Raw genomic sequence first — 22656 nt, forward strand, 5'->3', positions numbered from 1 at the left:
TAGATATGACTGTGATTGGTTGTGAGCCCTTTTTGCTACAACAGCTGTTTACAATTGCATAAAAGCAACAGTGTTATGCTGTTTTACAGATTGTAAGGTAGTACAATTCATAATGGTTACTAGATAGAAATGTCATCAATAAGGAAGCAAAATGTGGAATTTAAAAAACAATTGCAGGATATTCCTCAAATGTTTTTTTTTTTTTTGTTTTGTTTTTCTTATAACCACACAGGCAGTACAGAGACGTGGGCGGAAACATAGGCACAATAATATTGATTGCATCTGCATCACCTCACTGACACGAAATATGAGATTATTTTTGTTAGTTCCATTAATCTGACATCAGCCATGCACGTTCCATAAATCATCTCCCCTCTGCAAAACAACTAATCATGCCCCGGCAGCCGTATTGATCAGTTCAGCCTTTTAGCTCTGTAGGATTGTCTCTATAATTACTTTGGCTGACTTTGGATTTTCACACTGTCTGGGGATAGAACAACACATCCATGCCTTAACATTGTTCTGCCTTCTCTTAAAATTAGAGCAGCTGTCTCCAGAGCCACTGATTTCTGTGGGCAAGGGCAGAATGTTGGCTGTTAAAATGCTGGGTCCGGATCTGCTCATAGGGACAGAGCAGAATCTTCCTTGGGGCCCTCTCGGGAGCTCAATAGGCCCTTCAATTTGCTTAGCCCAAGGAGTTTTGACCTTTAATTAAAATAAATTAGTTGTATTTCGTCCAAAAGAGGCAGCAAATGAACTCATTAAAATGAGGAAAGAAGTATTTAGGCCTTACAGTGATGTGAGCCTGTCTCATTAGCAGCCAATAATTCAAAACACCACGTATAAATACACTTAATCTGCCATAGCAAAATCCATGGATGCATTAAATGTGAATAGATTTAAACAGGTTCAGCCTTTGTATGCTACTGAGGATCAGGGGTCCAACCCAGTTCATAAAATAACATTAATGCAGATGTGAGAGAATAGCTTGATATATACTATGGGTTGGAAAAAAGGTTTTAAAAACTTACCTTGTTAATGTATCACATTATAAGTATCATTACATTAAAAAAAAAAAAATCCAATTTAAGCCCATAATTTATTAAAGTGATGATTAGATTTGTAAATGAGGTTGGGACAAATCTAATCTTTAGGCATGTTTCTAGGATTAGATAACATCATTTTCATGTACACTGTTGTAATATTTTATGAACATAATTATGCTTACTTGCTTCAAATCAACTGCTATTCTACATAAACGGTGTCATTGTGCGCCCTTTCTATTACCAGCTTTAAAAAAATAGTATATTATATCCTGTCCTTCAATTTTCTTCAATTTTTCTTAAAGAAATTACATTTCTTTAGATGACTACTGTTAAGTCTCTTAAAGCATGTGTGAAATTTGTTTTGTATAACCATCACTGAATTTACGAAAAACTGAAATCTGAAATTCTTTGTGTTTATTTGTTGTCTAGTATAGCTCCCCAGTACAGTATAATCAGAAGGTGTGGCAAATTAAAGAAATTAATTACCCTATAAAACTGTGCATATATATATATATATATATATATATATATATATATATATATATATATATATACACACACACACACTTTAATACTCTGTTTTATTGTCAGGCCCTTCTTGATACGCAGAATCTACTGAGAAGTCATATTACAAATTTCACATTCAACCTTGGATTTTCAGGGAGGTTCTACCACACAGGTAAGCTGATGTTGAGTGTTGTTTTTGTTAGCCTATTATGCATGGATTTCTCTGTGCAAGAGGGAACCTACATTCATTATAAAGCTCAGAGTTAGGTTTGCTATTCCTTAACTCCCAGCTGTAATAAATCCAGTTAGTCACAGTACAGACCTCATTATAACTAGGCAAAGAAGGGGACATGTGGTCAGTATACAGTATTTGAGTATATATATATATTCTGGATTCATGTTTGTAATGTTACATTTACTGTTCGAGTTAATTGAGAAAAAAGCAAAAGACACTTTAGGGTATCTGGGTCTGCTTACTAGCAGGTAATAATTTATCGTGAGATGTATACCCCATAAAATAGATGTAGTTTGACATTTGAAATACATTTGCCAACATTTTGTTTGTCAGACTGTGGAGGCGTGCCTCACCCCTGTGCGCATTTTATTGTTTTATGTAGGGTGTTATCATTTGTATGTATATAGTGGTGCATGGGATATAGTGTGGATTATGTACCACAGGGGATTTAAAATGTTTATTTGTATTTAGGCACAGGGATTGCACAATCACTTCACATGCAGATTAAAGTGGGTATTTGTATGGGGCATGGGGAGTGCACAATTAGTTCACGCGCAGACTGTGCCGAGATTCAAGTGAATTGTTGATTAGCAAGCAAGTCCCAGCACAGCTGCATAAAAGAGTCAGTTTTTCACGCACACAGGGTTGGTGTGTTTGCAGTGGAGAACGGGAGAGAGCGAGAAGGAGAAAGAAATAAATAAAGACGAATAACAATTGCTACTCGTGCTGAAACAGTTCAGCACGATACTTGTTTGAGGTTTGTCCACTGTTTTGTCTGTCTATTTATTTTGGCCAGCATGCCGTTTGTTTTGTGCTATTGATTTGTGTTTTGTTCAAACCTTTTATTTGTTCATTTATAATAAACTGTGCATCAGCGCTTCATTCACCTCAGTCTGTGTCTGTCTGCTTCCAGGTCTGACGTCACCACCAGCCAGCCTGTTCACACAGACATAAAAGTTTATCATGCACTTTAGATTACAGTGCTGAATATCCATATAATTACACTGTAATGATTCATGTTTTTTGCTCTTACATGATAACAACTGTATCATTTCTTTAGTTCTGAGTGTTTAAAGATATTGCTGACCCTATATCAGATCAGCACTAAATCATTGGGCCCTTTGTACTGTAATGATAAGTAATGACTTTCTTAAATTCTCCTATAATCACACTTTCTGTAATTACACAATTTATTTTTCTTTAACCTGTGTGGAAAGGTTGAAAATCCAGGCCATTGTCTTAGACAATTAGTAAAATGAACAACCCTGTCTACCCTGTAGGTACGGAGGACGAGGATGAGGGAGATGACTTGTTGATGAAGTATGTGGACGAGTTCTGGTGGTTTCCTCACATGTGGAGTCACATGCAGCCCCATCTTTTCCATAACGAGTCATCCCTGGCTGAGCAGATGATTCTCAACAAGGAGTTTGCACTGGTACGGAGCTGCTTGGGTCACTCTGAATCCATTGTATTGACTCTCAAATGGATTCTATCTGACATGCATGGTCACCATAGGCACCATGCACGTCTTAATATATATATTAAGACTTGCATTATTTTTTTATTATTGTTATTATTATTATTATGATTTATTTCTTAGCAGACGCCCTTATCCAGGGTGACTTACAGTTGTTACAAGATATCACATTATTTTTACATACAATTACATTTTTTTTTGACACATTATTTTTACATACAATTACCCATTTATAGTTGGGTTTTTACTGGAGCAATCTAGGTAAAGTACCTTGCTCAAGGGTACAGCAGCAGTGTCGCCCACCTGGGACTGAACCCACGACCCGCCGGTCATGAGTCCAGAGCCCTAACCACTACTCCACACTGCTGCCCTTATTACTCTGTTACTAATGAGTCTATATACTACGTTTCATTTATTGTGTTGAGTTGGAAAAATAGTCGGACTGACAGACATAGATAAAAGCTGTAAACCGGATTCAGTCTCCTGCATCTTTGAGAACTTGTACTGTATAATAATGTATCGCACAAAACAGATCTTGAAACCACTCGGGGATGCTACATATATATTTGACATTGTTTTTCTTTTCAACATAAGGTGGCCAAATAAATTAAGTTTAACATAGCATGAGCTTGTGCTTTAAAACATGTTATGCATATTTAAGCAAATTATAAAAACAGTAAGGATAACAAACTGCAATGTTTTTTAAAACCTTTAAATCCGTTAACCTGTTCTGCAGACCTGTACCTACACCAATTTCAAACACCATTTCCATCACTTCACACCAATTTAAATCAATTATTAATACTGACTATTAAGCATCTAAACACACACTTACTATTGTACTTATAATCAAGGGACATATAACGTATTTCATAAGATATATTTGCAAAAAAAAATAACTGCACTCTTAGTAAACTTTCCAATATCTATATGGGGCTCAGATCGGCGAGAAGAATGGGTGTTAAACCAGCCAAGCATTGTCCCCTCGAATGATATTGAAATGCAACTAAATCCTGTATTTTGGAACTTGGTGATACTGCAACAGGACCATCACAGCCTTGTTTACCTGTGTATCAGAAAACTGTCTTTGGTAAGCAAAACCAGACACTTTTTCAGAAGTTCAAAAGACCCTGCTTTCACTGAAAATGGAGTGAAGGACTGGAAAAATCTAAAGAAAAAACTTCAGAAACATTCATAATCTGGCACCACAAACAGTTTTCTGAAAGTTGGCATTTGTTCAAACAGGATGTATGTTCTGACTGTAGCGTCATTATCAAATTCTCACAAAACGGTGGTGCGTGAAAACAGACAGTATGCTATGAAAATATTTGCCACAAGTTCTGTAAAATTAGATTCAGATCAAGCTGTTTGTATAGATAACAGCAATTCAAATAAATGTAGAAATTGTAGAGGATGTTCCAGGCAAGGGAATAAGCGAAAAGGATTCCGAGTTTTCGTTGGCTGCCCCCTGCAGTGGCATGGTGGGCTCAGATTGATGTTAAACCAGCCAAGCATTGTCTCCTCCAATGACATTGAAATGCAACTAAATCCTGTATCTGTACTACAGTGTTGATTTTGATATCCCAGCTGCCCTAGCAGTCTGGCGGTTGCGCATTAGGAAAACAAGAAATATGTTTGTTAGACCTGCTTTGCGCGCTTGCGGGAAAAAAAAGATCTTCTCTCACAAATATTTTTTGTGTTGGTCAGAACAATTTCTTGTGAGGGTTTGGGCAATTTATTTTGGGGAGGCTTAGCCTCCCCAAGCCTCTTATAAGAGCCGCCTATGATGGTCACAGTAAGATCATGAGGGGTTTGGATTGGGTTATTTGACCTTTAGGGGTTATTATGGTGTTATGCTCCTTTTTGCAAATGGATGCCAAGTGGATGTTTCCTATCTTCTCTAGAGTGAGTGAGTGGAAGCAGTAGGCCAGACAGGTCCTGAATAAACATGTTAGCAGCTGCATCAGTTAGACGCCACTGTTTGTAGTTATTTAGAAAAAAAAGAAATATAAATATTATGTACAAGTATAAACAGATGACAAACACGTTCTATTAGGATACAAGATGGATGAATAGGTGGAACTGGGAATTTGGAAGGCCCTTTCACATTGCCTCATATCCCACCTCAGCCACTGACTCATTGTGTGACCCTGAGCAAGTCACTTAACCTCCTTGTGCTCCGTCTTTCGGGTGAGACGTAGTTGTAAGTGACTCTGCAGCTGATGCATAGTTCACACACCCTAGTCTCTGTAAGTCGTCTTGGATAAAGGTGTCTGCTAAATAAACAAATAATAATAATAAAATAATAAATACTATAGGCTATGGAATAGGGATCAACCAAAATCTGCTTTCCAACAAATAAACACAGCAATTCAAAAGCAGTGCATCATTCATTGGACATAAGGGATCAATTGCAGCGAACTTGGGAATTTAGTACAGAGCTGCAGACTGGTTAGTATGGTACTATCTCGGGATCATCCTCAGCTCTGTACTAATTTAGTACCAACTGAAACGAAAAAAAGATGTGGAACAAAGTTGGGGATCAGCTAGTTGGGGATCAGCACAGGATTAAGCTCTTTATTGTAGCGTTTTACCAAACAGGAACTGAAGGGGGAGCTCAAAATGGTTTCAGTTTATTATATAATTCAAAATATAAATAAATTATAAATATCATCCACAGTGTTATTTTTCCTCAAAGAACAGTATAAATAATTTATTAATAATTGTATTTATTTATTGAGAAACCTAACACCTTAATGATTTTGTTTTGTTACATATGCAAATTAAGTACAGAAATGAATTGACGCACAAAAGTAAATAGGCTGAATTGCATACAAACATTTTGCACTATTCTTAAATCAAATGCATAATCTCATTTACATAAAGCGGCACTAAAATTAATGAAGTGCGTAATTAAAAAAACAAAACTGTCATTGGGCCTCATTAGTCAATTCACACATAAAACAAATGCATTTTTTTAAGTGTAGCCCATATGAAAAGGTGTAAATGAAATCACAAGCAGAGACAACAGGTGGATATTATTATTCGGGTAGACTGTACTCGCTGAGCATACGAAAGTCTCCACATCGTGAAAGCAGGTGTAGATACCGTAAAGGCAGGAGACCGCTTTATAAGGGGAACAGCTTGTTAAAAACAATTGAACACCACTGAATGAATGATTACATCATTATATTTAATGAGCTTCTGCACAATAATATCTCTATTATTTAATTTCTAAGAGGACACAATAAACAACAATCACAAGGTGCACTGGACGTCGTACAATCATTGAATAAGGTATGAACGGCACCCTGTTTAGTTTTACACTCATTTTCCATCCACAATATGTGTTTAACTACCATTCGTTACCATTACAAATAGGATATAAGGTGTAATTACAAGCATTGTGACATAATTAAGAATATATGGAAGTCGTATTTCATTTTTTTCTTTTTTTTTTTAATATAGGCCTAGGCTATAATTTGAATAAGAATTAAACTACTTTGTCTAACATTTTGACTTCAAATCATTTTATTTAATATTTGGAATAGTTCAGTTTTATAATATATTTTGAGATTCTTCACATTTGTTTCAGGAGTACAATACCAGACCTTTAGTCTAAAGACAATGCTGGACTAAGTACAGTTTTTTAATATCCTCTATGGGGCAACTATAGTAATTTTTGGGTTTGTTGCAATTTAGATCATTTTTAGTACGCAGCTAGGGACTATCTTGAGCTGCTTAGTTTGTTGCAATTGGTATTAACTTGCGTACTCGTTTAGTACCGTCCTCCGTACTAACCACAGGATCATCCCCAGTTAGTACGCTCCTTTTAGTTTGCTGCAATTGACAAACAAATGGGTAAACAATACATTCTCCGTTCATTGCTTTTATATTCTTGACTAGGGTTATGGAAAATAAGAGTACATTTAGTTACAGAAAACAGATGAACTGACAGGCTGCCAAACCACCTGATGCAACATACACTTCAGGCAGATTATCCTCAGTCTGCTGTCAAAATATAAGATAGGCAGCAGAATCATTATATACAGTATCTAACAAAGATTATTACACCATGAAGTTGTTTATGTGTGTACGCTATCTGGCCTACATTTCACAATTAAGTTGTTAATAAATTGACTGCTATCTGTAATTTTAACGCTATGCTTGTTCACAAGTATTTATTACAAAAGCGGCCATCATTCACTCCAACAGTACAGCATGAGCAGTATAGGGTCCCACATACCACAATAGGATTGAGACTACAGTAATAAAACAACTATCATGTTATTATTATTTAGCATGCAGGGTTGATGTTTTTAATCGGATAATTGAACATCATGTGGTCTATCAGGCATGTAAACAATTGTCACTGATGTCTTTCACAGAGGTGCCTGTTTTGTCTGCAACATTTTTAGATTTAAAAGAAGAAAGGTAAACCTCATTTAAGAAATGTTTGTCCAACAAGTTGGCTAATGGACTCATTTGTTTTCTTCGATTCTAGAGGTTACAACCTTTCTCCTTCATTAGGTGTCCTTTTAGGGTATATTTTAATAATTAATCTAATTGGAAATGCCTGAAAGGCTGACATGAATATTTGATCATGAGTAAAGCTAATTTTGCTTCTTGGTTTCCGTTCCCTGTTTCTTTTCCATCCAGTAAGAGTGATCTTTCCACTTGGCTGTGAATTGCTAAGTAGGTGTGGGTGATCATTTTCTTGGAATTGTTTTCCATTCTCCCAAAAAAGTGGCCCCAGGAGGTGCAATTGGTCAGTTTCGCAAAACGTAATGTGCATATTCCAGTAAAATAAGCATGTGCATTGACTCTGGATATCCTTACCAGTCGTGGGCTGGCATGTTACATATCTTTCTCAAGAGATGACACTGTGGGTAGTTAACATGCCTTTGACACCAATTAACCCACTTTAAAGGCTGTCAACCCATCTCCCAAGGTGAACTTGTTAATTTTATTTAAACTCAGCCCTATTCGTTTGAAAGTACAGACCCGGCGCTTTCCAATGACATATTCACTGTTGGTATACGGTATTCTTAGCTGGGGCTGCGATCTTAAAATGCCTCCAAGCTTTCCACTCGTGTTGATGTCATTTTATTATTATTATTACTTGTGTATTTAGCAGACGCCTTTATCCAAGGCGACTTACAGAGACTAGGGTGTGTGAACTATGCATCAGCTGCAGATCAGCAGCTATGTATCACTTACAACTACGTCTCACCCGAAAGACGGAGCACAAGGAGGTTAAGAGACTTGCTCAGGGTCACACAATGAGTCAGTGGCTGAGGTGGGATTTGAACCGGGGACCTCCTGGTTACAAGGCCATTTCTTTAACCACCACAACCTCCATATTCCATTTGTTTCCATGTTCATGTCATATTGAAGTTCAATGCTGCAGTATTTTTTGAGCCATCTATGATTACAAAATATATAGCCGTGACCAAACATAATTTTTTTTGGTTTGTTTGTTTTGTTTTTACATACAGTATATTCTCATCTCTACCACATATAGTATGCCTGATCATGTTGCAACTTATATAATATGAAAGGAAATTGTGTGACCTTTCATTTGATATAAGTTACATGCACAAACTATCCAGTAGTTACACATAAATACATAAATTAAAAAAAGTGAAAAACAGGCAGAAATAGGGCTGAGTGTAAAGAGTAAAGCAGTTGTCCACTGGGAGCCATAAATGATAAATCAATGTGTCCAATATTGTTTCAAATGCTTTTTAATCATGTGAAGAAAACAATCATGTGGTATGTATGCTGCAGTAACTTCAGGCAAGACAATGGTAAAGCCTGAATATTTAGATACAAAACATACAAAAAGTGACTGATATATTTTTTTTATTCAAGTATTTAAGCCGAATTTCAACTATTTTTAGCATACATATGAGTGGGAACTTTGGCTGACAATGGAATCTATGTGTGACTGTACTATGGCTCTTGAAGAGTTCACAAAACAGATGGGATCTTGGTTTTACATTTAATTTAAAGGATGTTATCTTCAGTAACATAGATCTACAACACACATTGTGTTGGGATATGGTGAATTCTAGCTTCAGGTTGTGCTTCAACAGGATCTGAACCTGGGACTTAATTTTAGTGATATATGTGAAGAATGATACATTATTATTAAGGCATGGATAAACCATGGTAAAGTCTGTTTTAAGCACAGTTAAGTGCAGACTTATCTTCCAGTTTTGCCCTTGTAAATACGTGTGTGGGTTTGACATAAAGGGCCTTATTTTGAGGAAACGTGGTAAAACACAAACGTAAGGGCAAAGTGCTTTAGTGATTCTGAAGTGAATTTAACCAATGAAGAAACAGTCAAAAGCTGCCAGCAGATCAGGAGGAACTGACATTCTCTTTAAGAATACGATAGCTCGATTGTCATAGCACCATTAGTTAATGAAGTATTTAGAAATATTCCTGCAAAAATGAATATGAAGTTCCAGTTTATTGCCAACTAAAATTACAATCCTTGTATATATATATCAAAGTATGTTTTTAAATGTATCCAGTCAGCAAAGCTGCTGAAAAAAGATTACTGCTCACAATCAGTCTTAATCAACACTATAAAACGATTTCCTGCAATGAGATTCACTGATCGTAGACTCGAAAGCCTAGTTCCTGCTGCACCGCAGGTGCAACAGCATGGATTTTTCCTGCATCACAGGCTGAGATGTTACTGCCAAAGTGGTAATGAGAGGCTCCTCATAAGCTGTAGAAAAGTGTGTTTTTTCTACAACCCCTGCAAGTGTTTTCTAGATCGTTGTTAAAGAAAGCAATAACACACAAGTGTGTTATTGTGACTATAAAATGGCACCCCCGAGCCTACCCCACAGCTACCAAAGTGATTTGGTTGTCATGAGAATCCAGCGGAGTGGTTCTGAAAGTTCCAAGCTGTGCTTGTATGGGAACATACAGTATTTGTCCAGGTTAGAATACTTGTTAGTGCAATAGGGCTATAGGGAACCCTAAAATGCAAATACTATGAACCTTGTAATATTCTGACTGATGAAACTTGCATCACAATTGAATTATGCATTTTATATGTTATGTTCAGTTCAAACACAGCACATCTCAGTTTTGTTACTACTGCCTCTTTTCCATTGTACAACTGAGCTGCGCCGGGGCGGTACCGAGCCCTCACAGTGTGGTTAAGGGAAGCCTGGTTTGTTTTTCCACTGCAGAGCTGAGCCGTGCTACTGACATCACATGCAATGAAAGACAGTTATTATTGTTATTAATTAACTCAGTTTGCCAAAAGATTCGCAAACAAATGGTGTTAAAAAATTAATAGACCAATGGTACAGCTGTATCTTGTATTGCTGTATGTTGTAAATATATTTAGGAATTTCTTTATAATCCACAAATTTTACTGATTGATATAGACTTAATAAATGAGTTCTGTTGAAGGGGAAAAAATAAGGTTTTAAAAATATAATTTGACAGATTTGGTAGAATTTTGTGTTTTTGAGTGTGTAAGTTAAGTGTATTGTACCCATGGTTTATGTCCATTTGCTTCAAATCGTCAGAAATTCAGGCTTAAACTTTCTAATTTCTGATGCACCCCAGATCTTCCTGAACACTTCTATCTGCCCACAGATAAACTAGAGTCTGCACTTCCTCAGCATCCCAAGGCTGTACTTTTCTCTCATCACACTCACTGCCCACCATGTTGCTTGTTGTTTGTCTTTCTGGAGTGTACTGACAAAAAGTGTCGCCTTAAACAGCAAATGTGAACGGGGTTGCAGACCTTATATGCAGCGGCCCTGAGGTGGCCCCTGAGGTGGCCCTGGTGCCAGCACAGTGTGAACGTGGTCCAATTCAACTATTACATTCACCTGTGGCTGTGCATAGGCAGCTACAAAACACACATTTCTTAGTGTCCGGGCCTCTGCCCTGCCCACCTCCTCCCCATACTCTGCCACTAGGTTAATAGTTTTCAATAGTGTGTGGAAATGACACAGGAGGCACAATAAGAAAAAACGTACTGTATTTAAGTTTAATATAAAGAACCAATGTATCATCCATTGTTGTTGCTTCAGGCAGGAGGAGTAGTGTAGGCCATCTGTTTGATTTGATCTCACTAAATGTATTAAAGGGCTAAATTTCATCATTAGCAACCTGGTTTATAAGTGGGGTTATTAGGGAAACAGGACACTAACCATGTAAAAAAGAAAATATACTATAATGCACTATTTCATCTTTATGATGTTTTATTTTTATTTTAGGGGTTGTGTTGGAAAGGATTATGCATGGCTACGTAGTTCTGCCTAATTCCTTAAGATTATCACATTTACAGTCGTCAATTACAAAAGTCATTGATTTTGAAATATTTAAACTAGGACTGTCAATTAATCGCAGTAAACTTCTGCAGTTAACGCATTAATTTTTTGGGAGATTCATTTTTTTTAACGCATGTTAATCTCACTCCTTTCTTGTCCCTCTTACCGTAATTGCTCTTATTTTCAACTGATTGTACTGTACTTAACTGCTCTTTTATTATTATTTATTTCTTAACAGACGCCCTTATCCAGGGCGACTTGCAATTGTTACAAGACATCACATTATTTTTTACATACAATTACATTATTTTTTACATACAATTACCCATTTATACAGTTGGGTTTTTATTGGAGCAATCTAGGTAAAGTACCTTGCTCGAGGGTACAGCAGCAGTGTCCCCACCTGGGATTGAACCCACGACCCGCCAGTCAAGAGTCCAGAGTCCAGAGCCCTAACCACTGCTGCTTTTATCTGTAATGTGATATTCTATAATGTGATACTTTGTATTGTAATATTTTGCAACAACTGTAAAAGACCCTGGATAAGGGCGTCTGCTAAGAAATAAATAAATAAATAACTAAATAAATAAATAATACATTTCCTGTGCACCATTTTAGTGCATGCCAGGACTGAATGAGCATAGCCATCGTTTGAATATAAAAACAGAACCGTATTATGTAGCAAAGCACTCAAACTGAAGGACTTGTGAATGGGACTTTATTTTTTAAAACTTTCTGACGGTTATTGGATAGAAAGAGGGTTACTTGTATCTACTGTCAAAGTGTGTTCCAGTGTCACAGAAGTGCAGCTAGTCTGCTGTGCCACCTGCGTGCTAAACATGCTTTCACTTTCAAAATACACTTTCTAGTAATTCTTCTGCGACAGACAACAACAATACAACAAATGAAATCTGTCAGTTTCGACAGTGTCCTCTTTTAGAAATGCAAAGTTCACTGCAAACCCATGAATTAAGCTCAGTACGATACCATAACCAGTGCTGTTGCAACGTGGATTTTTACTGACTGCAGACCTTTTAACATTGTAGCTTTGTTTTATTTCAATAACCACATTTATTTTAAACAATATTATTTACAATTATGGAAGCTAAATCGTTACTGTTAATGTTTTGTTTTATTTAAGTGATTTCAAGTTATTAATAAAAGATCATGTAAAAGTATAATGGCAACGAAAAACATTAGTTTATGAGTAAAGGGCAGCAGTGTGGAGTAGTGGTGAGGGCTCTGGACTCTTGACCGGAGGGTTGTGGATTCAATCCCCGGTGGGGGACACTGCTGCTGTACCCTTGAACAAGGTACTTTGCCTAGATTGCTCCAGTAAAAAAAAAAACTGTATAAATGGGTAATTGTATGTAAAAATAATGTGTAGAAATAATGTAATTGTATGTAAAAATAATGTGATATCTTGTAACAATTGTAAGTCGCCCTGGATAAGGGTGTCTGCTAAGAAATTAATAACATAAAGAAAACTTATAATTTAAAATGTAGTAAGGTGAATAATAAACTGACTCCATTGTGACTTAGCAGTTGGTTCAAACAATTTAACAATAAATGCTGGATTGTAAATAAATATAAAACTATAAAGAGGGACCAACAAATAGGATCCTGAATCCATAAATAGGAAAACTGAATTTTTATGCTGGGTTAATAATAATAATAATAATAATAATAATAATAATAATAATAATAATAAACTTAAATGAGATGGCTGCGGTAATTGTATTAATTAATTATGCGATCATGATCAGTGTTTAATTAAAAAAAGTTAGTCTATTTTTTGTTTGAGAGACATTTTGAAGTATTTAGTTCATAAAATTGAGCTAATAGCTTCTTCCTGGATATTAATCGTGTAATGTCTGTATATATGATGTCTTTGTTCAGCCTTAAATAGTATGTTTAATGTGAATGTTGCCCTGAAAAAGACAGCAACTGTTATATTATGTATTTCAGGAGCATGGTGTCCCCACAAACATGGGCTATGCAGTGGCTCCACACCACTCCGGTGTTTACCCCGTACATGTACAGCTGTACGAGGCTTGGAAGAAGGTCTGGGGTATCAAAGTGACGAGCACTGAGGAGTATCCACACCTGAAACCAGCAAGATACAGGAGAGGATTCATTCACAACAACATAATGGTAACATTGAAAAAAAAAACTTGCATGCAAAATTATGTCAAACAATTTTGTCAATTGTTTTTCAAAGATGAGACGTCTTCAGATTTTGAAATTATATTTTAGACAGTAAGAAGCTACACGTTCAGTTCAGTCATTCCATTCCCTCTGTTACAGCTCTGTAATGGAGCTTATGGGAACCCTCTGAAAACAAATTGTTCCTGATAACAACAATTCAGACACAGAACTATATGTAAAGGTAATTAGATTATTTTTTTTTTTGTTTGTTTGTTTTTTTAAACGTTTTATGGGTTAAATTTTGAATTTTAAAAACAGAACAGGGCAAATAAAACATCAGGAGCATTAAGTTACAATTGTATTTGAAGTAAGGAGACTGAAGTATTTTATTTGCAAGCACCACCCAGGTAGTTCATGTGTAGTCACACTCACCCAGGTACCCCAACTCTACCTTTCAGTGATCTCAATCTCCCTCTCATGGGGCAAAGTGATACTCAGTGTCTTTCCAATCTTTAGCCTGTTTATGTGACTTTTAAAGTGGCAAGTTTAGCAACATTTTCATGTGAAAATGTAGTATTGTATAGGAGGTTGTGTGGTCCAGTGGTTAAAGCAAAGGGCTTGTAACCAGAAAGTCCCCGGTTCAAATCCCACCTCAGCCACTGACTCATTGTGTGACCCTGAGCAAGTCACTTAACCTCCTTGTGCTCCGACTTTCGGGTGAGACGTAGTTGTAAGTGACCCTGCAGCTGATGCATAGTTCACACACCCTAGTCTCTGTAAGTCACCTTGGATAAAGGTGTCTGCTAAATAAACAAATAATAATAATAATAATTGCGTTGTTAGTTAGCCCCAGCTGATAACATCAATAAGAACATTTATGACAGATGTACAAAATCTGACTGTGAAGAGTTTGTTTGTTTTTTGTGGCAACTTGAATCTGTTGTCTCGGAGTGCTCCCTGCAAATGTAACCTTACAAACCACTTGACACTCATCACACTGACCCAATATTCAGAATTATTTTTATTATTATTTTTATTATTATTATTATTATTATTATTATTATTATTATTATTATTATTATTATTATTATTATTTTAAAGCTGTATGCTGTAGAGGTAACCATTTGATTAGCTGATTGAATAATCAATAAATCGGTACATTGTGTAAGACTTTTAATTGCTGATTTTAAAACACTATTATATACAAAATGTATTAGTTATGCTGTTTTGTATGTGAGCTGAGTTATTTAAAGATATGTTTTGTATTTATGAAACTGTTCTAGGCTGCTGTTAGTTTGAACAAAAAAGTGACATGCATATAAAACTGAAAGTGTATCAGGTTTCTGTAATTGGGTAGCATGCCCAATGTCACTCAGCAAGTCAGTGGATAAACTGAGTTTTGAACACAGAATCTTCTGGCTTGCAGTCCTCAGATCTGTTAGGCAACACTGCCTTAAACATATTCTGTCATTAAAAAAGGAGATCACGTATGCAGCAATATAATATTCTGAAGCTTTTCATAGCATATGTAAAACACACAACCATGGGAGGAACTTATACTTAAACAGGTCCTGCACATCAATTTGAATACATTAATTTAATTTCAGAGGCTGGTTATCAAAGCAAGAAAAAACACACTGTGCTTTAGTGGTTAAGTCACCCTGACTGACTGTGCTTGTGTGGCTTCATAAAAGGATATTTATGGACCTGGAGCCTAGGACTGTGCATTAAAAGTTTTAAACGGCTCTCCTGTGAATTTCATATTGCCTTGTTCTCTGCGAACACCAGAACGGTACAATAGCTGTATACAATAGAGGGATCTGTTTACCTCATGCCATACACCAGTAATCTAATAACCTTGAAGCACCTTGGACTTATTCCTTATAAAGGCAATCTCCACATAAACTTCTGCAAGTTTTGTATTTCCTTTTTGGCTTCTCTATCACAGTATTTATACTTCAGCAGTATATATTGCTGTAATGATATTTTGGAGCTTTATATTTAATTGGGAATTGAGCTTAATGAAACCTAATACTGGAAAGCCATTCTGTGTTTTATAGTCCAAAATCTTCCCTCCCCCTTAAAACACTCAACTTGCATTTGTTTCTGTAAAGAAAGAACCTGATCTAACCTCTTGTCTGCCACACCATAAGAAAAATTTGAAACAGGAAAACAAATTACAGTGGATAAATCAAATAATTTAACTATTCTAGGTTATAATTAATGTGTACAGTCGCTATAAGTGGTAATTCGTGGAAATGGACATTCGTTTGTCTAAGGAGTATAACCCATATCTATATATCTAACTAAAGTGAAGTTAATCTTAATTGTAAATTATTTTGTTGTAAACATAATCTTGTTATAGATTATTACCACTACTTTTTCTCTACAGTGTAAAAGCGCCTATCCCTTATGAAATTATCTGTAGAATGTAAGTGACTTACATAGAACCAAGAGTTCTGTTTTTAGACTAACCATAAATAATGGTAAGGATGGACTAATATAGTTTGTAGTAATACAACTAGTTTAAAGTCCAAGATTTAAAAAGTGATCATGCAATATGGTTCTGAGAAATTGACTTATATTTTAAGAGGGATAGAAATAGTCAATGAACTAAAAATGATTAAATTCCTAGAAGGAATAAAAGTAGAAATTTACCAAGTAATAATTTTTTTTTTAATTATTGAATTTAATATACTGAACAATACAGATGTGTTTGTGAAGGATCTATATGATGATAAATAACCTATAATTCTACAAGTAATATTCTCGATAGTTTGGTTATGAGACTGACTATTGCAAAACAATGTAATAAAAATGAATGTATAAATAGATCTATACAATGATTACTAAATTCTCCGTGGAGATTTAGTTCTCTTAGTGAACTAGCAGTTTGTTTCAGAAAGTGGGAAAAGTTTCATTGCCAGTGGTGTTATGACGTATTGTGTAGATACTGTCTTAGAGATTGAGTTTGCTTTGTTCAGGAAAGTTTGTAAACTTTCTTAGCCCAGTGGTTTACTGTATAATGTAGCTATATTGAATTCTAGACATTTAAGGTGTAAAGTATTTCACTTGTTAGAGATGTTACATAACTTAATTCTCCTTTGGGAACACAGTGGGTAAGGTCTGCTTGAATTTACCAGGGTGTTGATTAGCTACTGTCATGAGTGTGACTATGGCTGGGTTTATATGCACCTGAAAACTGACTCTACAGTCATGACTGTGTGACGTTGTTACGCGAATACATTGTGAAACAGCAAAAGGACATCCTTTTGGCAGAGCGACTTTAAGGGCAATGTCAATCGCTTTCGCATGATAAAAATAGCTGTAAAACCCATGTAAACCTGAGCAGGAATCGTACTTGTGGCTCACAAGATTTCAGCAATAAAGATCCAGTTCTTCTGACTTAATCTCACGTAATCTCCATCAGAAAGGCCGTACAAAACACACACACACGCAAAATATACATTTATGAACACTAGAACCGCCACGGTTATACTCATACCTACAACCGCCCACGGTAGTCATTATCATGGTACATTTTAAACATCAATCATCAATATTAAAATGAAAGACAAACTCAGATACAACTCAAAAGTTTTATTCAAGCACATCATATCAAACATCTGCACAGCCGAAACACCATATTTAAATAAACAATTAAACATAAAAGGGTTTATTTTCTAACTTACAACATATAAAGCACTACTTCAAAAAATGAAAAACTACCCTGCCCCACTGTTGAGTAGACTCCACGGATACATCAGTCCGCCCACCTCGGTGTGTTGGGTCTTCAAAAAAAATAAAAATAAAATACAATACCTCTTTCTTTTTTCTTACTGTCTGTAGCATCAGCAAGTTCCGGTGTATGCTACCCGCTACCCCGGGTTGTGTGACTACACACGGTTAAGGCTAGGCGCCCTTGCCCCGTACCCTCGGTGTTTGCTACCTCTGTGCTCAGTGCTTCAGCGCCCTTGGTGCTTAGACGCTCCATGCCTCGGTAGCCTCTGTGCTTCGGTGCCTCGGTGCTTGTGCACCCTCGGCGCCCTCAGTGCTTTGGTGCCCACGTGACCTCAGACCCTCGGTGCCCCTGGTGACCCAGTGTTGCATGCCCTCGGCGCCCTCAGTGCCGCAGCCCTCCAGAGCTTACGCTCTTGACACCCTTGGGGCTTCGAAGCCTCGGTGCGCTCGGTGCTTTGGTGCTCAAGTACTCACGGTGCCCTTGCTGCTTCTGCACCATGGTACCTCAGCGCTTCATTGGCTGAAGGGTATTTTAGGTTCATTCATATTCATTACTTATCAGTTGAATAAATGCAAGTTTTTGGTATGACAGCTTTAAAAAAAATTTTTTGCTACCTCTACCCGGAAGAGGGCGCGTGCATGACGGCACACCAGGACAACAATCCATGTCAATAAACGCAGTACGCCAATTCCCGTGGGAGTTATCACGTGGATAATGATTCGCCTCCACATTCCCCGACATCAGATTCCAATAAGCAGAACTTACACATAGTTTTTGTTTGTTTATTGATTTTACTCTGTTAATTGTTTACATTTACACACTTGCTTCGCTCCCGTTTCTTTCAGTCTGCTGTCCATGTTTCGAACAGGGCAGTTTGTGTTTGGGTATGAAGACACTCTAATGTGGCATTAGGAAGAAGCACGCTGTGACCTGAGTATGTTGTTAACTTTATACGGTAGTCTGTTGACGGTGGAGTAGCACTGCTTTTGGTTTCATATTTTTCTAAGTCTGAGTTTGTTTCTTAGCAGTATTTCAAGCCTCAACAGTCACCAGAATATTATTTCAGCTTTTATTAAAAAGCTTCTGAGAGGCATTATTATTCAGACGGTGAATTTATTTGGAAGAATATCGCTTGATTGATGCATACGAGAACCAGTGGCGGTGTTTGCTCCATGGGGGCCCCATGCATGAAATCAATAACACTCGAATATGACATGAATTATACTTTTATCACAGTATTTATTTATATGTACAGGGAGGATTAGGGCTATATAATAGCATCAATTTATGCATATTTTTCATCAAACAGTAAGAGATAATTATAATGTAATTGAAGGATCATGTTCTTACCCTCTGCACGTCCATTTTCCTAGCAGCCGCTCTCGGTGTACATATCCCACTGCTTGTAGCAATTGATGCTGCTGTCCTGCAGGTACCCTCTGGGTAAATAGATGGTGTTGCATCATTTTTTAATAAAGCTTTCTTTTCAGCCCCCATCTTAACCATCATCAGGTTTATGAAGCTGTCCTCTGTGAGGTGAGAGCTGCAGATGCAGCTTGTGTTGGGCTTCGCATCCCTAGCCCTGGTCCTCTTCACAAACTATACCCATTTTCGACGATGTTCAGGTTCTTTTGGAAACTCGTGGAGAGATACCAAAACTCCTGGTGCGTTGGAGCAACCGTACACTACACACATGTTCACCATGATGACTTCCCGGGGTACGTTCCACGCGTGTCTGACACAGTTTTGGTGAGCACTAATGCATGAAAGCAGTGGGCTGGTTGGCTAGCTTATCCTGGTGTGACATCATGCATACATTAATGTGTGGAGCAGTGTGGAGTAGTGGTTAGGGCTCTGGACTCTTGACCAGAGGGTCGTGGATTCAATCCCAGGTGGGGGACACTGCTGCTGTACCCTTGAGCAAGGTACTTTACCTAGATTGCTCCAGTAAAAACCCAACTGTATAAATAGGTAATTGTATGTAAAAATAATGTGTAAAAAATTATGTAATTGTATGTAAAAATAATGTGATATCTTGTAACAAGTGTAAGTCGCCCTGGATAAGGACATCTGTTAATAAATAAATAATAATAATAATAATTAACTGCAGGCTTCTGGGTACCTAGACTTTGAATAGCAACTTCAAAGTTGTTTTTTATGCACTTAGCGTTAAAACCGACACATTAAAACTACACAGATACTTTTATTGACATTCCAACAGCACCAAACAAGTGAATTCTGAAAAAAAAAAAAAAAGATTCACTGCACCCACCCTTTAACAACAGTTTTAAACTATAATAGAATATAGAACTATAAGAAACCTGCAACTAAGAAATTTGGTGATTTTAATATCTCCAGCATGGGAAAAATAGTTACAATAATTATCAGTGCAACCACAATGGTGACTCTCACAGTTATATAAGAATGGCTTACTGATGTTTCATGACTAGGTAAAGAAGTGACAAATATTGGTATTATTATTATTATTATTAGTTTATTTAGCAGATGCCTTTATCCAAGGTGACTTACAGAGACTAGGGTGTGTGAACTATGCATCAGCTGCAGAGTCACTTACAATTACATCTCACCCGAAAGACGGAGCACAAGGAGGTTAAGTGACTTGCTTAGGGTCACACAACGAGTCAGTGGCTGAGGTGGGATTTGAACCAGGGACCTCCTGGTTACAAGCCTGTTTCTTTAACCACTGGACTACACAGCCTCCTCATGTGTACTGTGTCTAACATAGGAAGTAAATCTTTTGTATAAATCTTTAATGTTACGAAAACAGATATGGTCTGCGTTGCCGTATGTGGTCTGTCTTAAGGATTTGTAAGTGAATTAGACTGAATGTATTAAGGCAAGATTACAGTAATTCCATTCCTATGAATGCTGATTGTCATATATTTAAATCAGTAAAGATATTTTCCATACACATGATAAATGGTGAACTACAAGTTTGTAAGACCATGCCACGAAAATGTATTAGAGTTCCCTATTAGAAACACTGTTACAGTAATACTAATATATGCACTTACTAACGTAGAACTGGTAACTATTAGTAAAACTAACCTTAATGCTGTGTTAAGAAATTATTTTTTAAATTTTAAGATTTTTACTCCCTTTTACAAGAAATACCTGAAAATCGAACAATTAGAGAAACAGAGTTTACAACAACTGTCTAATTGATCTGACTATTTGACAATGATGAAATATCAATAGGAGATGACCTGATAATTGTCTGAAGCAATTGATTCCTGATGCTTGTAAAATGTTTAATAGTTTACCTTACCTAAAATTAGTGATACAGTACTGATTGGGAGAAAAAATGTATCACCCCAGCCAAAATTGTACTTAATGTAGGGCTTTTAGAAATATATCATTTAAATTAAATTTAAAAAATCATTTTTTGTGAAGAACAAAAAGAACCATATAGATATGTTTTTTAATTTGGTAACCTAATACTGGAAAGCCATTCTGTGTTTTATCGTCCAAAATCTTCCCTCCCCCTTAAAACACTTAACTTGCATTTGTTTATGTAAAGAAAGAAACAGATCTAACCTCTTATCTGCCAGACCACGAGAAAAGGTCACCTTCTTCAAGGGACTGGAAAGAGACTTCCTTGAACCAGGAATTTGAAAGGACTGGCATTTTAAGGGTTAATGGATAGTGGATAAAATGGACAGTATACTTTGGTAATAGTCCATGGACTGAGATAAAATAAACTTGATATATCTAAAAAATATATTTGTTGTTATTTTGTATTAAATCTAATACGATATAAATATTCATAGGCATGAAATGTTCTTGTATGTAAAACCATAACACTGGGAGTAGTGTTTTATACAGTTATTTTACTGCAGGCACTCAAATGTTTAGCATGTACCGAATGTGTATTTCATGGCGAAGATGAAACCAAAACCAGGAGTTAATGCCAAGATACTTAGAAAGAGTTATCTTACTGTGCAAGTTTTGGTTTTAACCATGCTTTTCTTAATGCTTGTAAGAATACTAATTGAGGTGTAGTTTTATGGTATGTGATAAATGCCATCTTATTTGATGGAGGTACGTTCGTCCTCTTTATCGAATTAACCAATCCTAAGAGGTTGCCAAGAGCTTCTCTGATTGACTATCCTAAATGCATTTAAGTTTGTGTTTGTCCTGTTTTCTGTGCTCTCTCCCATCCAAGGGGCACTCTCTTCCATTCAAGGAACGTGCTCTCTTCCATCTAAGGGTGCTCTCTCCTATCTAAGAGGTTCTCTCATCCATGCAAGAGGTGCTGTCTCACTCACTCCTTCATTAAAGGTACTCACAGCCAACATCTTACCAAGAAGAATACGTCAAAGCCTGAGTGAAGTACCCGTTGCTATGGAAACCTTCTGATGCAATCTTCCAAGCTCGTGCCTGCCTGCCTGCCTACCAGAAAGACAACATTAAAGCTTTGCATCTCCAAAAGAAATGTGAGCGAGATCAAGTACTTTGTTCTAGAAACTGCCGTTTCTCCACTCAAGCAATTGAGTGCACTTTCCGAGAGCCATAAGAATTGGGTACTCGTGGTCTTGTATCTCCAGATGACTGTGCATCAACTAAAGTATCTTGTTCCTGCTCGCAAGATTGCGGTTCTGTTTCCCGCTGCTGACATCACCACAAGACATGCATAACTAATGAGATTGGATCCCTGCTAACTGCATCACTGGGAACCTTGTCGCGTAACTATTAAATATAAACTCTACTTTTCATAATAATGTTTTTATTTAGCACCTTTCATAGTGAACCACCATCAAAAAGTGCTTTACAGAGGTAGGTTGTGAACTGTACATTATATGCAGAGTCACTTACAATAGGACATGGATTTAACATCTTATCCACAGGATGGAGCACAAGGAGGTTAAGTGACTTGCTCAGGGTCACACTGTGAGTCAGTCAGTGGCAGAGGTGGGATTTGAACCGGTGACTTTCTGGTTACAAGCCCTAGACTTTAACCACTGGACCATACTGCCTCCTTTACTTCAATTGGTGCATAGATTAAACAAATAATGTTTGCTGAAATGTATATTAATCCATGTCATTACATATTCTGAATTCAAAGGTTGTGTGATATGCAATACGGACTGTTAAATCTCCTTTCTTCTCACATTAAGCTAGTTTGACCACTAGTATTTAGGAATTCTCTATTCTGTGTTAGTCTGTGC

General features: G+C 36.8%; 1 protein-coding gene across 4 annotated transcripts in view; it reads left to right on the forward strand.

Moving 5' to 3' along the window:
- LOC117409680 (bifunctional heparan sulfate N-deacetylase/N-sulfotransferase 4-like) overlaps positions 1 to 22656 on the forward strand; it is a 242837-nt gene that overhangs the window by 177263 nt on the left and 42918 nt on the right. For 3 of the 4 annotated variants that reach the window (XM_034016001.3, XM_034016003.3, XM_034016002.3), the window contains 3 exons: positions 1638 to 1725; positions 3069 to 3223; positions 13546 to 13731. In XM_034016001.3, coding sequence (XP_033871892.3) covers positions 1638 to 1725; positions 3069 to 3223; positions 13546 to 13731 — 429 coding nt within the window. The remainder of the gene's footprint in view (positions 1 to 1637; positions 1726 to 3068; positions 3224 to 13545; positions 13732 to 22656) is intronic. The other variant, XM_059002732.1, reaches the window with a different exon arrangement.

The sequence above is a fragment of the Acipenser ruthenus genome, chromosome 2 (genome assembly GCF_902713425.1).
Source record: "Acipenser ruthenus chromosome 2, fAciRut3.2 maternal haplotype, whole genome shotgun sequence".
In the NCBI taxonomy this organism is placed as follows: domain Eukaryota; kingdom Metazoa; phylum Chordata; class Actinopteri; order Acipenseriformes; family Acipenseridae; genus Acipenser; species Acipenser ruthenus.